A 20,472-nucleotide genomic window follows, 5' to 3' on the forward strand; every position below is an offset into this window, starting at 1 on the left:
GCTCAGCTGCCCATCCATACTGGTGTATTTGTGTGTGACCTGGTTTTTCTTACCTTTTCAGACAGATTCCAGGTATGTCTGGACCTAGTGGCAACCAAAACCTGCTCATCCTGCTGCAGTCGTGTTAGGCTTATAGGTTCGGGTCGAGGCGTATAATCAGTGAGCTTCACTAGCAGCTGACTGGTATTAGCAATAACCGAGCTGATTTGAAATGTTAAATCGATACAGCTGTCCAATTCTCAGATAACCACTGGTTCCATCCAAGGTCTGCAGAACACCATCCAACAGGTGGAACCATGAAGCAGCAGAAGGCACCATGGGTCACTCGGGTCAGCTAAAAACAGAAACCAGAGGCTACAATTTACACAGTCTCAGCAGAACCGGATAATAACTTGTTGGAAAAATGGCTCTGATCCAATGTGTCTGGTTTTCAGCTACAGCATTCAGATGGGTCGGGTCAGAATTTGGTGGAAATAACATGAAAGCATGGATCCATCCTGCCTTGCATCAGCAGCTGAGGTTGGTGGTGTTTGCAACACTTTCTCTTTGGACCCATCGGTACCAAATGAGCATCATTTAAGCCCCGCAGCCTACCAGAGAGCTGCTGCCGACCATCTCCATCCCTTTACGACCACAGAGGAGCCATTGTCCTCCAGTAGGATAGCGCTGCAGGTCACATGGTTTAGATCATCTCAGACTGGTTTCTTGAACATCACAGTGAGTTCACTGGACTCTGGAGGCCTCCTGGCACCAGATCATAACCCAACAGGAGGTTCAGCTGAAGTGTGTGATGCAATCATGTTCATATAAACCAACATCTCAGATGAATGTTTCTGACATCTTGTTGATTCGATGACATAAAGAAATAAGGCAGTTCTGGAAGCATAAGTGGGCCCAACCTGGTACCAGCAAAGTGAACCTTATAAAGTAGCCACTGAGTAGATTTCTCTGCATTTTATTTTAAACTCTGGTTCTGCAGCAGTTTGTGTGACAAGCTTTCAGAGATTCAAATAAACAGCAACTGTTCCATATTTCCTTGGACCTTTCTATCAGGATTTGGGTCAACATGAGCCGTTTGGAAATGTTCTTCAGAAATAAACTGGAGCTGAGTTGATGTTTAATGGAGATGCTGATGGTGGAGGAGAAAAGCAGGAAGACGTCAGAGCACTGCATCATGACTGGCTTCACAATGAAGGAGCTTTCCCTCGTTTTCTGCAATCCAGCAGAGTTCTGATGGGCTGTTCTGATCCAGTCACAACTAAATGCTCTATATATTTACATTTCTTATGATGGTCATGGAATATGACTTGAATATAAGTGGTCACCAGGAGAGGAATGTAATCCAGATGTAATCCTACTTTTCTGAACAGTGATCAGGAATCTAATGACTGACAATAAGGGGACTTGTTTTGGACATTTTAGATAAAATCACAAAGCAAGACTCCTGTAAGTGAGAGAAGGGTAGATGCACATGATGACGCCAAGTAGAGAGTCATCAAGAAGGCAAGTTGTTTAGCGACCCGGTTAGAGAAACAGAATATTTTCCTTTAGTAGTATTTGGAGCCCTTGATAAAACCTTGCCCTCCCCTGTATAAAAGTCTGGGTGAGCCACTGCCAGTTTGGACCAAGCTTCAGACTGGTCCTGTGGATGCAAAACAAGCCCAACTATCAGCATGAACGCCTCATACCAGCTGTGCTTGCCAGCTGGTATGAGGCGTTCATGCTGATAGTTGGTTTTCTCCAACCCTGGTGCTGTACATTTTGGTCAAGCATCTCTTTCTTCATTGTTCCTGAAGTCTTGTGCTTCGTTCAGATGCAGATCTACAAACCAAAGCTGTGCTGCTATATTTTCTTTTCTCAGTTACAAAGATTACAGGGAATATGCCAACCATATTCCGACAGTCTAAGAACCAGTATTAACTAGAATCTAACAGATTAAATTGTTCAGTCCGATTACAGAATTAATCAGCATCGATTCGTGTAACAGCTGCAGTACTTCAGAACCAAAATCGACTTTAAAATCAAATAAATACAGAAAATCTGAATTTCAAACCTTCAAAGTGCCGAAAGTGAAAATGACCCAACTGGATTAGAACGAGTGGGTTGAAGAAGTCTCGGTCGTTCAGAAGGAAATTAACAATGGATGCTATGTGCACATGCAGACAGTGAAGAGGAAGAGCTGTTCAGACAGCACAAAGGGGCCCAGCTGTGTGAGAATGATTGCTAAAATTGCATCATGGCAGCCTCTTCATCATTCACAGAACGCATCAGTGCTCTTCCTTCCTCTTCGCTGTTCTGAAAGACTTCCTGAGCTCCGAACAAATGCAGGGAAAAAACCCAGTTGCATAGGGATGAGGGCTCATTTGAATTCTCACCTTCATCCTCTCTCTACCTCATCTTCATCACATTTGTTATTTTCTCCGAGACCTTTTCTTTTGTGCTGTGATGAAGCTTTGTTCTAATGATGCCTTCAGAGCAGAGTCTGAACTCTGCTGCACAGAAATCCTCCGGTTTCAGCAACACATTCTCATGTTAATCATTCAGGGTTATTCCCATCTTATCCATATTTAACGGCTCCAGTAGGATGCTTTAAGTGCGGCGGCAGGTGAGGAGCCGAGTCCTGCATGTCTTGAAGCTGTTGTCACAGGTTTTCTTGCTACTTGTTGAAGTGCAGATCATTCTGACTGTCTGGGCTTACAGACATTTTCAGCAGCTTTCCTGTTGTCTGACTCGACGGCAGGAAAGGAAAACGGCACCAGAATCTGGAGCTTGCATCATGCTGGATTATTACAGGGAAAGAAAAAAAGTAGTTGGGTGATGTAAGATTCAGCGACTGCTGAAAAAGCTGGGTCTCTGGTTGCTATGGTAATTCTCACCTGTTTTCAGCGGTATAATAATGTGATTAGTCCACTTGATTTATTATTTCCAGATTTTGAAACAAATCTACAGTGACGATTCAGCGGTACGCTAAAGGACCATTTCACAGGTTTATTTGACCCCTTGACTCAAACTCAGACTTGCTCCATTTCACAATCTGTAATAAATAGCATTTATTGGTTTGTCCTGGATTAATTATATATTTTTAAGAAATTATTCTTTTAAAGTCAGTATAAGAGATCACAGATTGAAATTTGTTACATCCTACGATTTGACCCTTTTCAGCAATTAAAGCTTGATCAAAATTGACCAAATGTAAAGTATTTACTAACTTTAGTGCAAATGGACCTTAGTTCTGAGGTGGATCCAACTCTAACTCTTGAGCTAAACTGGTATAAAACACTTTAGTTCACGGAAGAAGTGAAATAATACCACTAACGATGCTTTTCTCCAACTCTTCGATGTAAGTGAGGCGGTGTGTTCAGTTGGAGCTTTTATCAGGAGAAAACTGGATCTCCTCAGACCTGAACACTGTGGCATTAATAGCAGCTGATCAGTGGGTTTCCACCATGTTGGTCTCCATTTTAATGACTACTCATCATCTGCCTGCAGGTAGAGAAGCTACGAGGCAGGCCCTGGAAAACCAACGCCTGTGGGATGCATATTTAGTTTCATGTCTCTGGCCGACCCCCTCAGCTCTCGCAGAGCTCGTTGCCATGTTTACGGCATCCCAAAGAGACAACAATATGGATAAAAACCCAGCTGGTCTGCAGCAGATGTGCCGAAACTGAAGAAGCTCAGAATCCATTTTTATTAGAAATAGGAGAACGTTAACGGAAAGTTCTAGCATCTCCACCTACATCTTCATCTGAAAAAGCCAGCGAAAGGAAGACATTAGATCTTTCTATGAACCTAATCTGTGTTTGAGTTTGGGGGAAAGATACAGTCAGTTATTCCTGCTGGGTGAAAGACTGAATGAAGCTCTGCGAGGTGGAACAGGTGGTGATGGAGGACTCCAGGTGGGAACAGAGATAATTACAGAAGCTGGAGAACAACAAACAGATCTCTATCCATCTGGGCCTCAAACGACGATCAGTAGCTGCTGCTGGAGAGAAAACACTAGCTTCTAGAAACCCGGACCATCTCCCAGCGCCATCCCAGTCTCGGTGCGAACTGGTAACACACTCAGTGTGTGGACACACGGGCTGATGGTCTCTGACGTGTCGGTTCACGCTCATATGTGTGATTAACGTGAGCAACAGCTCTCTTCTTCCAACACTTTAACGCTGCATAACCAGACCTGTGGGGTCAAAGGTGACCCGTTCAGTTTGTGCTCCGTAAAATAGCTCGCTCGGTTCAGAGTTTATCCACCTGATCTGAACCGAGCGACTATTACAGATCCAAGTGAAATCAGCTGCACAGCGAGGGGAACAAAGTTTGACCCAGAACTCTGTGGAAAGACACAAAGACCCGGCTGGAGAGGAACAAATGCTGCTTTTATTCTGAGATGCTTCATTATTAGGAGCTGAGGGCCTCTTCTGATAAAAGCTGCAACAGAAGCTGAGATGAAACTGAAAAGAAGCTTTTAATGTCACTCTGGAAACCAGCAGCATTCCCTCTGCTTCAGCTTTCAGAGGAACATTTCAGGCAGTTTCGGACCTCTGAAGGCCACTCTGGACCTGCATGTTTGTAGGATTCTGCATCTTTTGGACTTTTCTAATTGTGTGTTGGTTTCCCTTTTACCAGACATGTTGAGATATGGACTCCATCAAACCCTGGGGGTGTTCTGTGGTGTCCACCACAAAGATCATCAGAGCAGATCCTTGACTGGATTAGAACCGGGTCAACACCTCAACCTTGCTGTTGAGCTCCTCACATTATGCCTGAACCTTTATTTGTCAGGAAGCCTCATCCTGGAGCTACGGTCCACAGCCACCAGGGAACATGGTGTACGTGGCCTCCATCAAAGCTGAGGTGGTGCATGAACTACACCCAGAAGCATCCCATTACCTCCAACGCCTGGCCTTGCTGTCAGCGTGCGTCCTGGTGCCGTGGTTTCCCCAGGAAAGTCCCATCTGGGTAAAAGAAAACCTGACTCGTGAGACCGGGCCACCTTCTACTGGACCTTCTACCGTGGTCCAGTTCTGATATTGTTGGAGTTTTCAGCAGTGGACATCCTGACTGGTTGCAGCCCCTTAAATTAGCTGTTAAATGGGACGGAAATAATCCTATGAGAACCCGTGCAGAACCATGAAAAAGTTCCTAATAAATAAATCAGGAACTTTAAAGACGTGGAAAGAAAAAAGTTAGAATTTCAGAATGAAAGTTTATTCTTTAATCGGTTTCTCAGGTGAAAACAGGGAGAATAAACATGATAAACATCCAGAATGAAGGTAAAGCTTAATGGAACCTCCAGCAGAACAGAACAAAACTAAGTGACCCAATATGAACCCAGTGGATTAAACTGGTGTGGAACAGAAAATACAGAAACATGCTCTAAAAACGTCAGAACCAGCCGTTAATGTTTTGTTTGTCAGCCTAAAGTTGTGTTTGAAAGGAGATAAAGTGCAGCAGGACCGGTTCAGACCCACAAAGGGTTCTGAAACCTGTTAACCTTGTCAGACTACACAGATCCCTGCAGCTCAGGTCCAACTGAACCTCACGGTCGGCTGCTCGGTTCTTATCAGTTCAGCCCAACAATGTGAACACTGTTTCTTCAGATTTGAAAGAACTTCTGCAGCGATCTTCAGCTAGAGGGTCCGACTTAACGAATGAAGTCCAAAGGTTCATTGGATCATGATACCGGGTTCTGACTGAGCAACATTAAAAACTAAAGAAAAACTAGTTACTTTTAATACTGAAACATCTAAACTTGCTTCAAGTTGTCCATCATCTGGAGACGAACGCTGATAACCTTCATGTCGCTGCAGACGTTTTTCCGACCAGTTTAATCAGATTCTTTTAAACTTGGAGGAAATTAATCTTGAATCTAATTTTAAAAACAAGACATTTAAATGTTCCCTCATTTATCTATTTTTTCTGCCTGTTCAGAAACTGAAACTTTGAAAACAGATCAATGTAGGAAAAAATTAATAAATCTGAACCAGCAGGTCAGAACCTAAAGGAAACCAACCAACCAACCATCCATCCATCCATCCATCCACCCATCCATCCACCAACCACCAACCAACCATCCATCCATCCATCCATCCATCCATCCATCCATCCATCCATCCACCAACCAACCATCCATCCATCCATCCATCCATCCACCAACCAACCATCCATCCATCCATCCATCCATCCATCCACCAACCAACCATCCATCCATCCATCCACCAACCAACCATCCATCCATCCATCCATCCATCCATCCATCCATCCACCAACCATCCATCCATCCATCCATCCATCCATCCATCCACCAACCATCCACCAACCAACCATCCATCCATCCATCCATCCACCAACCAACCATCCATCCATCCATCCATCCACCAACCAACCAACCATCCATCCATCCATCCATCCATCCATCCATCCATCCATCCACCAACCATCCACCAACCAACCATCCATCCATCCATCCATCCACCAACCAACCATCCATCCATCCATCCATCCACCAACCAACCAACCATCCATCCATCCATCCATCCATCCATCCATCCATCCATCCATCCATCCACCAACCATCCACCAACCAACCATCCATCCACCAACCATCCACCAACCAACCATCCATCCATCCATCCATCCACCAACCAACCATCCATCCATCCAACCATCCACCAACCAACCATCCATCCATCCATCCATCCACCAACCAACCATCCATCCATCCATCCACCAACCAACCATCCATCCATCCTTCCATCCACCAACCAACCATCCATCCATCCATCCATCCATCCACCAACCAACCATCCATCCATCCACCAACCAACCATCCATCCATCCACCAACCAACCATCCATCCATCCTTCCATCCACCAACCAACCATCCTTCCATCCACCAACCAACCATCCATCCATCCATCCACCAACCAACCATCCATCCATCCACCACCAACCATCCATCCATCCATCCACCAACCATCCATCCATCCATCAATCCACCAACCATCCATCCATCCATCCACCAACCATCCATCCATCCATCCATCCACCAACCAACCATCCATCCATCCATCCATCCACCCATCCACCAACCAACCAACCATCCATCCATCCATCCATCCATCCTTCCAACCATCCATCCATCCACCAACCAACCATCCATCCACCAACCAACCATCCATCCATCCATCCATCAATCCACCAACCAACCATCCATCCATCCATCAATCCATCCATCCATCCTTCCAACCATCCATCATCCATCCATCCACCAACCATCCATCCATCCATCCACCAACCATCCATCCATCCATCCATCCACCAACCAACCAACCATCCATCCATCCATCAATCCACCAACCAACCATCCATCCATCCATCCATCCATCCATCCACCAACCAACCATCCATCCATCCATCCATCCTTCCAACCATCCATCCATCCACCAACCAACCAACCATCAATCCACCAACCAACCATCCATCCATCCATCAATCCATCCATCCATCCTTCCAACCATCCATCCATCCACCAACCAACCAACCATCCATACATCCATGCAACCAACCATCCATCTATCCATCCACCATCCAACCATCCATCCATCCACCAACCATCCATCCATCCACCAACCATCCATCCACCAAACCAACCAACCATACATCCATCCAACCAACCAACCATCCATCCATCCATCCATCCATCCATCCATCCATCCATCCATCCATCCTTCCAACCATCCATCCATCCATCCACCAACCAACCATCCATCCATCCATCCATGCAACCAACCATCCATCTATCCATCCACCATCCAACCATCATGCATCCATCCAACCATCCATCCATCCACCAACCAACCATCCATCCATCCATCCATCCAACCATCCATCCACCAACCAACCAACCATCCATCCATCCATCCACCATCCAACCATCATGCATCCATCCAACCAACCATCCATCCACCAACCAACCATCCATCCATCCAACCAACCATCCATCAATCCATCCATCCATCCAACCATCCATCCACCAACCAACCATCCATCCATCCATCCATCCATCCATCCATCCATCCATCCATCCATCCACCCACCATCCAACCATCATGCATCCATCCATCCACCAACCATCCATCCATCAATCTATCCATCCATCCATCAACCAACCAACCAACCATCCATCCATGCAACCAACCAACCATCCATCCATCCACCATCCAACCATCCTCCATCCACCAACCAACCAACCAACCAACCATCCATCCACCCATGCAACCAACCAACCATCCATCCATCCATCCACCAACCATCCATCCAACCACCAACCAACCATCCATCCATCCATCCATCCACCATCCAACCATCATCCATCCACCAACCAACCATCCATCCATCCACCAACCATCCATCCATCCATCCATCCACCCACCATCCATCCATCACAGTGTGCGGTTAGAATAAATCTTTAAACATAATATGATGCTAATTAGCAGATTTTCAAAATAAAAGTCCAAATGCAGATCTGGTAAACATCACAACAGATGAGGTGGGACTGTGGGCCAGTATTTTTATGAACTGAACATTTCCAGAACATGATAACTCAGAGCTGCCGGGTTCTGTGAAGTCGTATAAACTGTGAGGTCGGTCCGGATGGGACAGAATGATCAAACTATGTTAGAAAATAATACTTTAAAACAACGTGAGCCTCTATAGCGGCTCTGTGAAGGAAATTTTAAGCATTAAATTAACTATATAAGGACGGAAAATATTAGATGAATTTAGAAAATTAACATTGGAATGTAAAAAGGAAAAATGTCACATTAAAGATAAGTAGAAAAGGTTTGAGTGCTTGTTTCATGAAGGTGCAACATTAACATCTGAAATACACCTACAGTATTAAAGACAACAGGTTTTAGTGTTAGTTATTGGATGTCCTCCTACTGATGATTTCAGATTTAAGGTTCAGGTCAAATCAGACAGACAGAAAAATGTTCTGAATCATAAGCAGCTTCATTAGGACAGTATGAGGAACCGTAGTGGAGTACAGGGTCAGCATTTAGCCACTCTGGAGCGGAGCCGGCGTTTGATGACCTGATGGTCGCTCTCGCTGCTGTCCGTCTCCTGGTTCATTATCTGCAGACAAAAACACCACATGGTGAAAAATGTCACTTGTTTCACAACAAACGGGCCGAACTGGGAGCTACAGAGCCAGAGCTGGTGTGTTCCTGCAGGAGCTGCCCTGTAGGTGGAGGAAAGTGAATCAGAACCAGAGCAGCAGCGAGGCCAGCGCTCAGAGCGCAGTCAGCGCTGCTGTAGCGTCTCCACCTTTATGTTGAATCACTCTGCAGGGATTTAGATTAGGGTCACTGTCTACTTCCTGCATAGCACCAGGGGTGTCCAACTTGTGGCCCGGGGTCCATTTATAAAAAAAAAATAGTACAAGTCTGGCCCATTTGATGAACACTGAGAATTGTTTTATCATTATTATTTAGGGAGGCCATTTTTACTGCTACCAGTCCCTTTAAAACCATTTGTGTCTTTAATTAATTAACTAATTTTGCTTTTGTTTGAATTTGCTGGTAAACAGCATCACACACATGCAACAGCAGACCTAGGGTCATCCATTCATTAAACGATTTCCCATTAAAATCTAACTAAGTTTCCTGTTCCATTGAGAGTGATTTAAACCTGACACTTTGGGTCTGTGTGGCAGAAATGTTGCACTCTGTAGGACAGATGTGTCCAGGCTGCCACAGCTAGCTTCACCCCACAGAGATCCACTGACAGGAGCAGGAAACCAAATGAGTTGGCTGAAGGTTCATACCACATGCAGTAGTTATCTGTGATCAAATCAAGAATGAGTTTGTATTTAGTCTAAAAGCTGAGCAGATATGAGAAGAGATGTTTCACTAAGCCTGTTCCCTAGGATCCAGACCACCCATCAGTCTCCAGACCTCCTGACTCTGACGTTAAATGTTTTTAACAAGTTTTCCTGTTTTATGTGGCTTTCTCTGCAGAGCCACCAGAACCTGGTGTTTAATTAAAACAGCTTCTCAGGGCTCCGGAGCGAGAAGCTGGTTCTGCTGAATGCTTGAAGGTTTTCCTGCAACTTACTGAGGTTATTAATCAGCTGCGACAAAGCAGACGCATCGATTGGTGTTGCTTTATATTTCAGCCACTTATGTCCTTCATTACTCTGAAATGGATGTTTTAGAAGAGCAAAACATTCGATAAAGATGCTGATTTAGTTTGTTGTCAACATAGAATGATGGAAAATAACATATTTAATAATATTGGAATATTAGGAAACAGATTTTAGAGCCAATAATAAACCGTCTGGTGTAATAAGAGAATAGATAGAGCAGATATGATCCAAACTTCCTGTAAACCAGGGAGTTCATACTTGCCCTGCCTTACCGGGTGTGGGGGCATTTCCATGGGGTGGGAGATCTCAGCTGTGTAGAGTTTCTTCCTGCCCCTCTTGACCCTCAGACTGAGGGAGGAAGAGGAGGATGCTGAGTGGGAATCAAGATGACCGCTGACCAGGCCCATCATCTTCTTGGCTGCAGAAACACAGGAACGTTTAAAAGACTACCTTCACTCAGTGCGAAGCCAACAGAAGTTCTGACGCAAAGGAACCAAGGACTGGGAATGACCTTCTTTTAAAAAACCCATTTAGTAAGAACTTTAAACCCTTTCTGTATGTCGAGCTGCGTCTGTGTAGACAAAGCAGCGTGTCACAGCCCCCCACAGTCAGCCTCGTCTATAAATAGGTGTACTGCCTCACCTGCTGCTCATACTGGACAGACTTTGTGATGGCGTCCCCAATGAGCAGCTTGTAACTGCAAGCTATTGTCCAGGCAGTTTGGTCCCCTTTCAAAGTGCAGTGTGCAAGTGAACCAAATCTAACGCAGCTCTGGATTCCTGACCAAACCGAACAGAGCCTCCTGGACTACTCTCGTGTTGAAACATCCTCAAAAGACCAGCGAAGTAAAAACTCTAGTTTAATCTTCAGGCACATGCCAAGAATCCGGGTGCTATTTTGATCAGTTATGATCAAAAACAATCTCTTGTTTCTAATTCTGATGAGGTCTCACAGAAAGGTCGCTTGTTTCTGACCTTTAGAGCCCAGCAGCGTTGGGGAGCTCTGCAGGAAGTCTCCGATCTTCTGCAGGGTCCCGTCCTTCCTGCTGCTGTTCTGCAAGTCATGGCGAAGAGCTGGGGAAGAACTCTGACCACAGAGAAGTAAAAGTGGTCAGAGGTTTGTCTAACAGGGTCCAGTTTAACCATCAGAGAGTGTTTTTCTGGTACCTCCTCTTTCTGTGGGGTCAGCTTTGGTGTGAGTTTGGTTCTGGTGTTCCTTCGGTTCCCTGCCTCCACTTCCTCCTGCTAACACACACACACACAGACATGGAACATGGACACAGAACGTGATTCATCTGTAACAAGGAGCTAAAAACAACATGTTTCATAATGACAGGTTGGATCAGATGGAGGCAGATCTCTCACACACACGCTGAGGAGCAGCCTCGGTGAAACTACATGTGATTCAAGAGGAGAAAATAAGCCCTACTTTACAGTTATTTGTCATTCGGAGGAGCTGAAAACACAGACGAGGTAAACCGACACTTTGTCAAGTGTTTGGCTTTGATTGAAGGTCTGTTGGTGGAAAACCTGCCATTAGGGCCAACGGAGAAAACAAACAAGGTTTCAAGTTATATTGTTGTTAACATTTATGCCAGAGCCTGAGCAACATTTTAAAAGGTGCCCAGCAGCCCCTGAATGTATCATTACTGAACAATCTTCTTCAGACACCAACAGCAGCTCTTCACTGTGGTCAAACAGTCGTCACTTTGCTGCTTTCCGGCTGCAGAGAGATGCAATTATCCCTGCACATTCACTTCTACCAGGGAGCATCTACTGTGTCAGAGGTCTGCAGGCCAGAAGCTGGTTCTCACCTCCAGATAAACATGATGTGTTAGAACGATGGTCTAAATTGTGGTTTAACATGCAAATAATTGGGGAGCTATTTCAACTGTAATTCTAGCTGGAAAACTACAATTACAATTTCTATCTAGAATGCTGCCACTGATGGAGGGTGAAGGTGTAACTGAAATCATGGGAGGAACCCAACAACATCCCTAAGTCTGCTATCTTAACTGGATTTTTATGATTCTGGACGACCGGAAAATACTTTCTGGTTGAGATGAATGATGGAAAGTGGCTGTAAGTTATAAACTAATAGGAAAATGGCAGCAGATGTGGCCTTCTGTGATGGAGATGAGGTGGGTTTGTTTAAACCTGTGTGTGCTATGAGATTCTGGGTGGTTTTTGGTGGAGATTAGGAGAACCCTCAATAAGGAATGACGGTAGACGGCTTTTTATGGTGGAAAAGCTGATAAACAACCAGCTGACTGAGAGGAGGCACATAATGTGGTGTGCTTAGAGACAGATGTGTTGCTATGAGCTAACCTGCAGGGGAACTACACACAGCCTTTTACAGCCAACCAACCAACCAACCAACTAACCAATTAAAAAACTGCCATGTTTACTTTTGTCTCCATGGCAACATCTTTGAATCCAAACTGGACTTACTAACGCTGGGAAACATAAATTAGGATGCTGTGGTGCAAAATAATGGTGATATTATTAAATGTGATGATGATATCAGGTATGATATCTGCATATTTCCTTCTATTCTCTCTTTCATCTGTGCTGCTTTCACTCTGTGACCTTTAACCTTATGTCATGTGTTTGGTGAGAGCATCTGGTGCCGTCCTAAACGTTACATTAGCATGAAACATGCAAGTTCATAACACTTGGAAGACCCAACAGTTATTGTGCTCCAAGCAGTCGTGAGTGATATGAATATACACAGATGAGAAGTAATATTTAAACCTTTTTAACTGCAGTTTAGACGAGTTCATTAGATTGGAGTATACTGACAAACTGATCTGCTTTTATGGAAACCTTTATTTGTGTCTGAAAAAGAGACCAAAATCTGTTTCCCAATTTTCTCTTGATCAGTTCTGAATCATGATCAGCAGAATATTCTTCCAGGTCAGTGAAAGTCTCCAAACCTAAAACTGCTAATTGGTTGGCTCTGTGACAGTGTGTCACCTGACGGCACCAAGTTTGATGCTCCTGGGTTTGAGTTTATTGAATATCAGTATAAATTTAGGGGCTGCATGCTTTGATGCATCAGTGGGGATATCATTCATTGTTGTATTTAACTATTGAAGTAAAACTACATCAGCAGATCAAAGCTCAGATTAATCAGCCAGTAAAACTAATACAGGAGGGAAAGGACCAGCGTGTCAGTTGGTTTTATTTCTGCCGGCTCATATTTTACTCAAACATCTGATTTAGACTGAGTCTCAAAGGCAGGACAGAGTTTTACAAAGATTTTACAGCTACGGCCTCAGTGGATCAGTCCCAGTCAAATATTTTACAGCATCTTCTGCTATCGGAGCAGAGTTTCTCCCTGCGGAGCCAATACAAGAAACGTGACTCACAAGCAGCCGCAGCGGCCGACCTGCGAATCCGGCTCATTGGTTGGGGAGAGGAGTGGGCGGGGCAGCAGAGAGAAAAAAACGGCATCAGTGACTCACTGGATGGTTTAAAGATAACCTGAGCGAGCACGGAGGAAGGAAGGCGGTGAGTGAGTGTGTGAGCGAGGGAGAACAGGCGTTAACTGCTGATAAGGAGCTGAGATAAACTCTAATTGGACCGTGTAGAGTAAGTAAACAAGATGGAAAGAGAGCGTAGATCAGGGCTGGGGAACGAGTGGAGAAAGTAAATGAGACGCGGGATCAAGTGAATGAAGATAAACACAGAGAACATCAGAGGAACCGATGTGCTTTAAGGACGGTGAAGATCACAAACCCTCTGAGGTTAATTTATGTGTTTCCTTATCTGGGGTCAATCCACAGAAATTACAAGGAGAACCTGAACCAGAAACATCAGTTAGACAACCGTCATCTCCAACACAACTATAGGCTGATATGAGGAAAGCAGACTGTCAGAAGGTGACAAAGTGTTTCCTGGTTACCATGGTAATAGTCTGCCTGCACTGTGATTACATCTAAGACTTCATAGAAGTAGTGAAGAAGAAAACATCTTGAAGATGTTTGCCTACACAGATGTTTTGCAGAGGGACATCCAAATCCAAAACATGAACTACAAACATAACAAGTGAGCAAAGCACAGTGTTAGATGGGAACCAAGGCCTCAGAACAAATGGATCAGAAAGAACTCCTGGTCGCTTCTACCTCGGCTGAGAGAATCTCCAGCTCACCTGAAGTGACTCTACCTTTCCCAAACCAGACACGGTCTTCTCCGCAACCTGCGATCCGGATCGATGGTAAGGCTGAACTCCACAAACACCGGGAGCAAGCTGGATCAAGGGCGACCAACCCAAGTCCTCGGGAGCTGGTGTCCTCAATTCAGCACCAGCCCATTTGCAAAGATGAAGCAGCTGAAGACATTCTTATTTAAATGCCGTGTTATTTAGAAACTGGTTAAATTTTAACTATTTATATTATTCAAGTCGGTTTTTTTCTTGATTTTTGTCATTTTTAGGATCCGCCGCCATTATTTCTACATGTGAAAAGTGCTGAAAAATAAACGTTACAATCAGATTTCAGCAGAATACAAAAAATCAGCAACAAGTCATCAGAATAACTGTTCTTGTTGACGGCTGGAGGTCCGACCCGGTAAATGATCTCTACTGACTGGAGGGGGAGAATGAAGGTAATTAACCCACATGTCTGCAGAGATGTTTCCTCCTCAGTGGGGGGTTTCTGGAGAGAAGTTTACCTTTCTTTTACAAAGCTACACATGCCAACATAAATACCCCCAGCTCACCATTAAACGATGAGATTCTACAGCACAGAACTGTTCTGTTGGCCCAAATGCAAAAACCTTTGACGTTATAAAAGCCAGAAGCTGTAAAAGATTTTCTGGGACAGCAGGATTTTAAAAATAAAACCTTTGTTAATAAATCATTGAGAACTCATCGCAGAACTAACCAACCTCTCTGTTAGGAGAGGAAGAGGAGAAGCTTATTTTCTGCTGAGCATTCATGATGTTCATGTTTATATCCTCCTTCCTAATGCTCCATCAGCTCCACAGAACACTGAAAGGTGAACCGAATCAGTCCTGGGTGACTGCCTGCAGGTGTCAAACCCATCCGATAAGAACCCACTCCACCCTGTCAGGCATGCATTAATTACAGGTTCTCCTCCAACAGGCAGCAATTAAATGCAAATTAATCCATTGATTTATACAGGTTATAGAAGATGAATGACTAGCAAGGCTGGAGCTGTGCATTTCTAATTCTTCTGGAGTCCTTCCTCACAGAACATTTACACTCGAACAGAACTGGGTCCTAATGCTGAGATGGAACACTTTTTGTTGCAGGGTTGTTTTATTCATTTGGGTTAAATCTTTAATCAGGCTGCAGTGCATCCAGGGAACTCTTCTAAGAGCGGTGCAACAGTAATGTCTCCACATTCAGCTGGAGGTGAAGTGGACCTACAATCCACAGGCAGACCTGTGGTCAGCTGCTCTCCGACACACAGTTACCCACTAGACTGTCCTCACAGAAGAACGTCCTGTGGCTGGAGTTCAGCTCTGAACTTCCTGCAGGAGAAGACTTACTCAACTCCTTGCAGAAATAACACTTAGTAGGTGACATTCCAGAAATCAGGAACACAGCCAGAACACCTCAGTCTGCTGTGAGTCAACACACGCAGACATACAGGAAGATGCAATATACCAACAGCAGATACCAGTTAAAGCTGCAGTGTATAGTTCTGAGGAAACCGTGGAAAAGTTGGAGCAAGCACACCTTACAGGTCCCTCACCCTTGCTCTCTGCTGTTCTACAGCCTCCACAGCTCCTCAACCACAGGGGAGCCCACCGTGAACTCACAGGCTAGTCAGCAGGGTCACTGATGATAAACAGCTTTGGTACATTCACTGGTAGGGACAAAACATCAACGATATGCTTTACATTGACCATAGACTGCCCATACTTTGACTACAAACCTGGTCCTCAAATCATTAGCACAGCTGCTGAACACTGGCAGTCTTGAATGACGCTACGCACTGAGCGGGGGTGGAGGGGTGTGAGCAGCGCCCACACAAGTGTGATTAACACGGCTAACACATTCCTCCTGGCTCTGATTGGTTGGTTGGTTCTGACCAGGAGAAATGGCAGAATGAACCCGTGGGAGGAGCCAGAGGAGCTTGATGTTTTCACAGATCTGTATCATATTCTACTGTCAGGACATAGCGATACTTTTAACAAATATGAAAAAAAAATAATAGATTTTAACAAAGTTACTCACAGAATATTTAAACAGCTTCAGTCAGATAATTAGAATTCTGTCAACTCTCAGACCAAATCCAGGTAGAAACAAGTCCGGGTCACATTAAAAGCATGAATCTATCTCCATGACAGCATTTAGACGAGATGTTAGCGTAGTTATCCTGTTATAACAGAACCTAAAGATGGTTCTGTACTGATGAGCACCTCTTTTATTTCAAGATGAGCTCGTTTTGTCTTAATGAATGGTTTATGATCTCATCTCGGGATAATGAGATCCAGGTTTATTTCAGTTTATTTTTACAGCGCTTATTCACAACAATATTATCTTTTACTGGACAGAACCTGTGAAGGAAGCTGCATAAGATGACCAGTGCTGTGAGCTGGCGTCATTTAAACCTGATAATTATCAAGGTCTTTAAGATATTTATCCAACCCAGACATCAGGACAGGTATTATCAAGTAGAGAAGTTTGATGATATTAACATATGATTTTACTGGATGCAACACAGGAATCATTCATTTCAAAATCTGATCTTTATCCTAAACAATTTAGTTTTACAGAAGCAAAGATAAACAAATCATAAAGTGGGAACAAACACCCAAAATCAGATCAAAATGAATTTCAGTACATAAACACACACTACCGGTCAAAAGTTTTAGATACACTTTCTCACTTAATGGCTCTTATTATTTTTATGACTCTTTAAAATTGTAGATTCTCACCAAAAGCAACAAAACTATGAAAGAAAACGCATGGAATTATGTAGTAAAGGAAAAGTGTGAAATAGCTCTAAACATTTTTATATTTTTAGATTCTTCCAAATAGTCTCCCTTTGCTCTGATTACTGCTTTGCTCTCTTAGCGTTCTCTCCATGAGCTTCATGAGGTGGTTGTCTGAAATTTCAGTCATCACAGCAAAGGGCGGCTGCTTTAAGGAATCTAAGATATAAAACATATTTAAAGTTATTTTACAATTATCTGTTTGCTACATAATTCCATAGGTGCTCATTCACTGTTGTGAGCCTTCAGTGAGAATCTACTTACAATAGAAATAAATAGTCATAAACCATTAAATGAGAAAGGCATTCTAAATCCTTTGACCCGTAGCGTATATAGTGTATATTTCTTCAGCATTTTATGTTTAGTAAGGCTATTTGATGTTTAGAAGTCGGGAAAGAAATGGTTTTCTATAAGGAAAGCAAATTCAACAGCTTTTGGTACCAAGGAAGAAGCCTGGACCAACACCAGAACCCACAGGCCGGCTGAACCCAATCACTCAAGTTCAGCAGATTTTATTTCACTCTGATGTTTTTATGATGTTGTCTTTTGAGGAATGAACAGAGCAGAACATTTTTCCTCACATGCTGGAAGCGTTAACCAGATGACGATGATGATGAGCAGGTCAGTAAGAGATGGAAAAACTTCCTAAAATGGCAGATGACTCTGATGGTAAAATGGTTCTGTTGGATTCTGGATGGAAGCATGATTCTAGCTAGTGAAAAGATAACGGTACCTGAAGTGTTGTTCGTCTTTTACTCCTCCTGAAAATGTGAGACTTAAAAAAGAAAAACAAGAATTTGGTTAAAAAAAAGCGTTAATTTTTTGTCATAATCTTTAGTTTTTCATCTAATACATTTAAGCCCAATAACAAAAGCTGAAAACATGAAAAGAGACTTTATGAAGAGCCTGTTGGACATCCTAAGATGGTCCAGAACTGAAGGTCTCAGCTCCACTGTTGATGAAGGAAGAGCTGAATACCAACAATATCTTTGAACACTGCCCAGAAGGTCAAACATTGAAGCCATTTCACCTGAATGGAGCACAGAAAGCTGGTACCACCAAACTCTGAAGGTCCAACAAACATTTATCTAATTCAGATTGAACAACATGTTGAACTTTAACCTAAATAATGTCTGCAGTCCGTTTCCGTCCAGTCCCTGAGACACATTCAGTCCGGATTTAATGAACTGTTTATTATTATTATTATAATCACAAGGTTCCTGACAAAACCGCTTGAAATGTTTGGTTAAATCTTATGGATGAAACTAATGAACTCTTTGGGCCCTACAAATACCTTGTAATCACTGGGAGCACTGGCTGTAAAGTTATAGGTAACCATCTAATCTCTGTGTCAAAGGTCACTTTCATTTTAGATGCTAAACCCCAACATATGTCAAAATTCCAGAGGCTGGAATACAACCAACAGGTTGCTTTTCTTAAGATGTCCTGGAAATCTAACTCCTGGCTAGTCTCCTAGAGCTCTATATTGTAGAAAGACAAACTGAAAGTAACCCTTAAACTATGGAAACGTAATCTCCAAGTACTCTGTAGGTTAGAGCCATGTATAGTCTATATTTTGTATTGTTCTACTAATTGATTTCTTAACCTAAAGTGACAAAGAGGAAACAAGTTACGTATCCAGCTTCAGTTTGAAGAAAATATATATTTTATTATGAATATAGAGTTTTAAGTGAATGCAGATTTAAATTTCATCACTAGGCCTTTTAACAAATCACTTCATGTACCGTCTTCAGTGAAACGAGCGATGATGCGAGGGGGTTGAAGTCAACCCGTCTCCGTTACGTCTGGGGCGAGTCGGATCTCCGGGCCAAAGGAGTGATGTAGAGATGACATGGTTAGGATGTGGTTAGAACAACCAGCCAGACAAACAATTTAAAAGCATCAACAAGACTCAGAAATAATTTCCATATATAAGCTAAATTTGAAGCATTTGCTCGGCCAACAACAACATCGCTACTCTGAGTTTGTCCAAAAAAAAATGCTTTAAAAAATGCTGATCCTTCCGAGGCAGATTTATTGCAAAGTGCTGATACACACACTGCAGCAGGGTTTTTGGACCACTCCTCGATACAGATCTTCTCCAAACCCTTCAGCTCCCTCCAAAGATTTTCAATTGGGTTCAGGTCTGGAGACTGGCTAGGCCACTCCAGGACCTTGAGATGTTTCTTACGGAGCCACTCCTTAGTTGCCCTGGCTGTGTGCTTTGGGATGTTGTCATGCTGGAAGACCCAGCCATGACCCATCTTCAATGGCCTTACTGAGGGAAGAAGGCTGTTGGCTGAGATCTCCAGATACATGGCTCCATCCATCCTTCCCACAATACGGTGCAGTAGTCTTGTCCCCTTTGCAGAAAAGCATCCCCAAAGAATGATGTTTCACGGTTGGGATGGTGTACGTCCAGGAGCTCAGAGGTGTCCTCGTCTTCATGGGTTTATGATGAAAATGTTTCATGAAAGAAGGTAAAACTTCACGCAGTAACCAAATAAAACCTGAATGCTGTTAATTACAGCATTTAGAGAAATGATTACTGACCGGTTGGAGCTTTAGAACCTAAAAAGCCTAGAAGAACCGCACAATACGTCTTTTACTAGGACTCTTTTCCCAGTTAGAGGATTAAAGCCACAGAAATGTACTAGTAGTGTTAAGGTGAATAAAAACAATGTGTGTTTTCATAAGAAAGTCTCACACTAAGCCGTTGTTTCTGGACTTTTATGGCAGACGACACATCAGAGGTTGGACATGTGGATGTTAGGAGCTAGCATCTTTATGCTCTCTAAATAATCTCTGCAGCAGCAAAGATCGAGGTGGAAAGCAAACAGATGGCTTAGTTTCAGCTGAAGGTTCTGCTCCAGAATAGAAATGCAAACCTGCATTTCAGGTGCAAAGCTGAGAGGGCTTAAATCACACTGCCTGCTTGTCCAGCTATAGTCCCTCTGTGACCATTCTGAAGGTCCACGAAGTACTGTCCTATTAATCAGTAGCAAACCTGCTCTGTCTGCACACATGCCTACTTTCAGCTGGGTCGAGAATGGACCAGGACCCTGCTAGCAGAAAGATGGACTGAATCACCACAGGTGAGAGAGATCTGAGCTGATCTCTGGCTGCAACACTCTGAACCTTCCGGATTTACCCTCTTGGCAGCGAACCTGTGGTCACCTGTCTGCACCACCAGCCAGCATGTAGATGATGTTACAGTCAGATCATCTCATAACTGCACCAGGAATGTGTTCAAAATCTGTCCTTCAGGCTCTAATGAACTTTCATTGATAGACGGTTTAAGAAAAACCCCTGTGTTTCAGTTTTTCGGTCCAGCTTCAGGTAAACAGCTCAAAGTCT

General features: G+C 43.6%; 1 protein-coding gene across 9 annotated transcripts in view; it reads right to left on the bottom strand.

Annotated features, from left to right (window-relative positions):
- Positions 1 to 8,993: 8,993 nt before the first annotated feature.
- The window catches only part of kif20ba (kinesin family member 20Ba), a 48,768-nt gene continuing 37,289 nt past the window's right edge, over positions 8,994 to 20,472 (bottom strand). For 5 of the 9 annotated variants that reach the window (XM_047351211.1, XM_047351206.1, XM_047351212.1 and 2 more), the window contains 5 exons: positions 17,849 to 17,890; positions 11,314 to 11,391; positions 11,122 to 11,233; positions 10,420 to 10,565; positions 8,994 to 9,135 (listed from right to left, as the gene is read on the bottom strand). In XM_047351211.1, coding sequence (XP_047207167.1) covers positions 9,052 to 9,135; positions 10,420 to 10,565; positions 11,122 to 11,233; positions 11,314 to 11,391; positions 17,849 to 17,890 — 462 coding nt within the window. In that variant the 3' untranslated portion in view covers positions 8,994 to 9,051. Of the gene's footprint in view, positions 9,136 to 10,419; positions 10,566 to 11,121; positions 11,234 to 11,313; positions 11,392 to 11,448; positions 11,677 to 14,071; positions 14,182 to 17,696; positions 17,761 to 17,848; positions 17,891 to 20,472 lie in introns of those variants that run through there. The other 4 variants (XM_047351209.1, XM_047351207.1, XM_047351213.1 and 1 more) reach the window with 4 other exon arrangements.

The sequence above is a fragment of the Girardinichthys multiradiatus genome, chromosome 22 (assembly GCF_021462225.1).
Source record: "Girardinichthys multiradiatus isolate DD_20200921_A chromosome 22, DD_fGirMul_XY1, whole genome shotgun sequence".
Lineage (NCBI taxonomy): Eukaryota > Metazoa > Chordata > Actinopteri > Cyprinodontiformes > Goodeidae > Girardinichthys > Girardinichthys multiradiatus.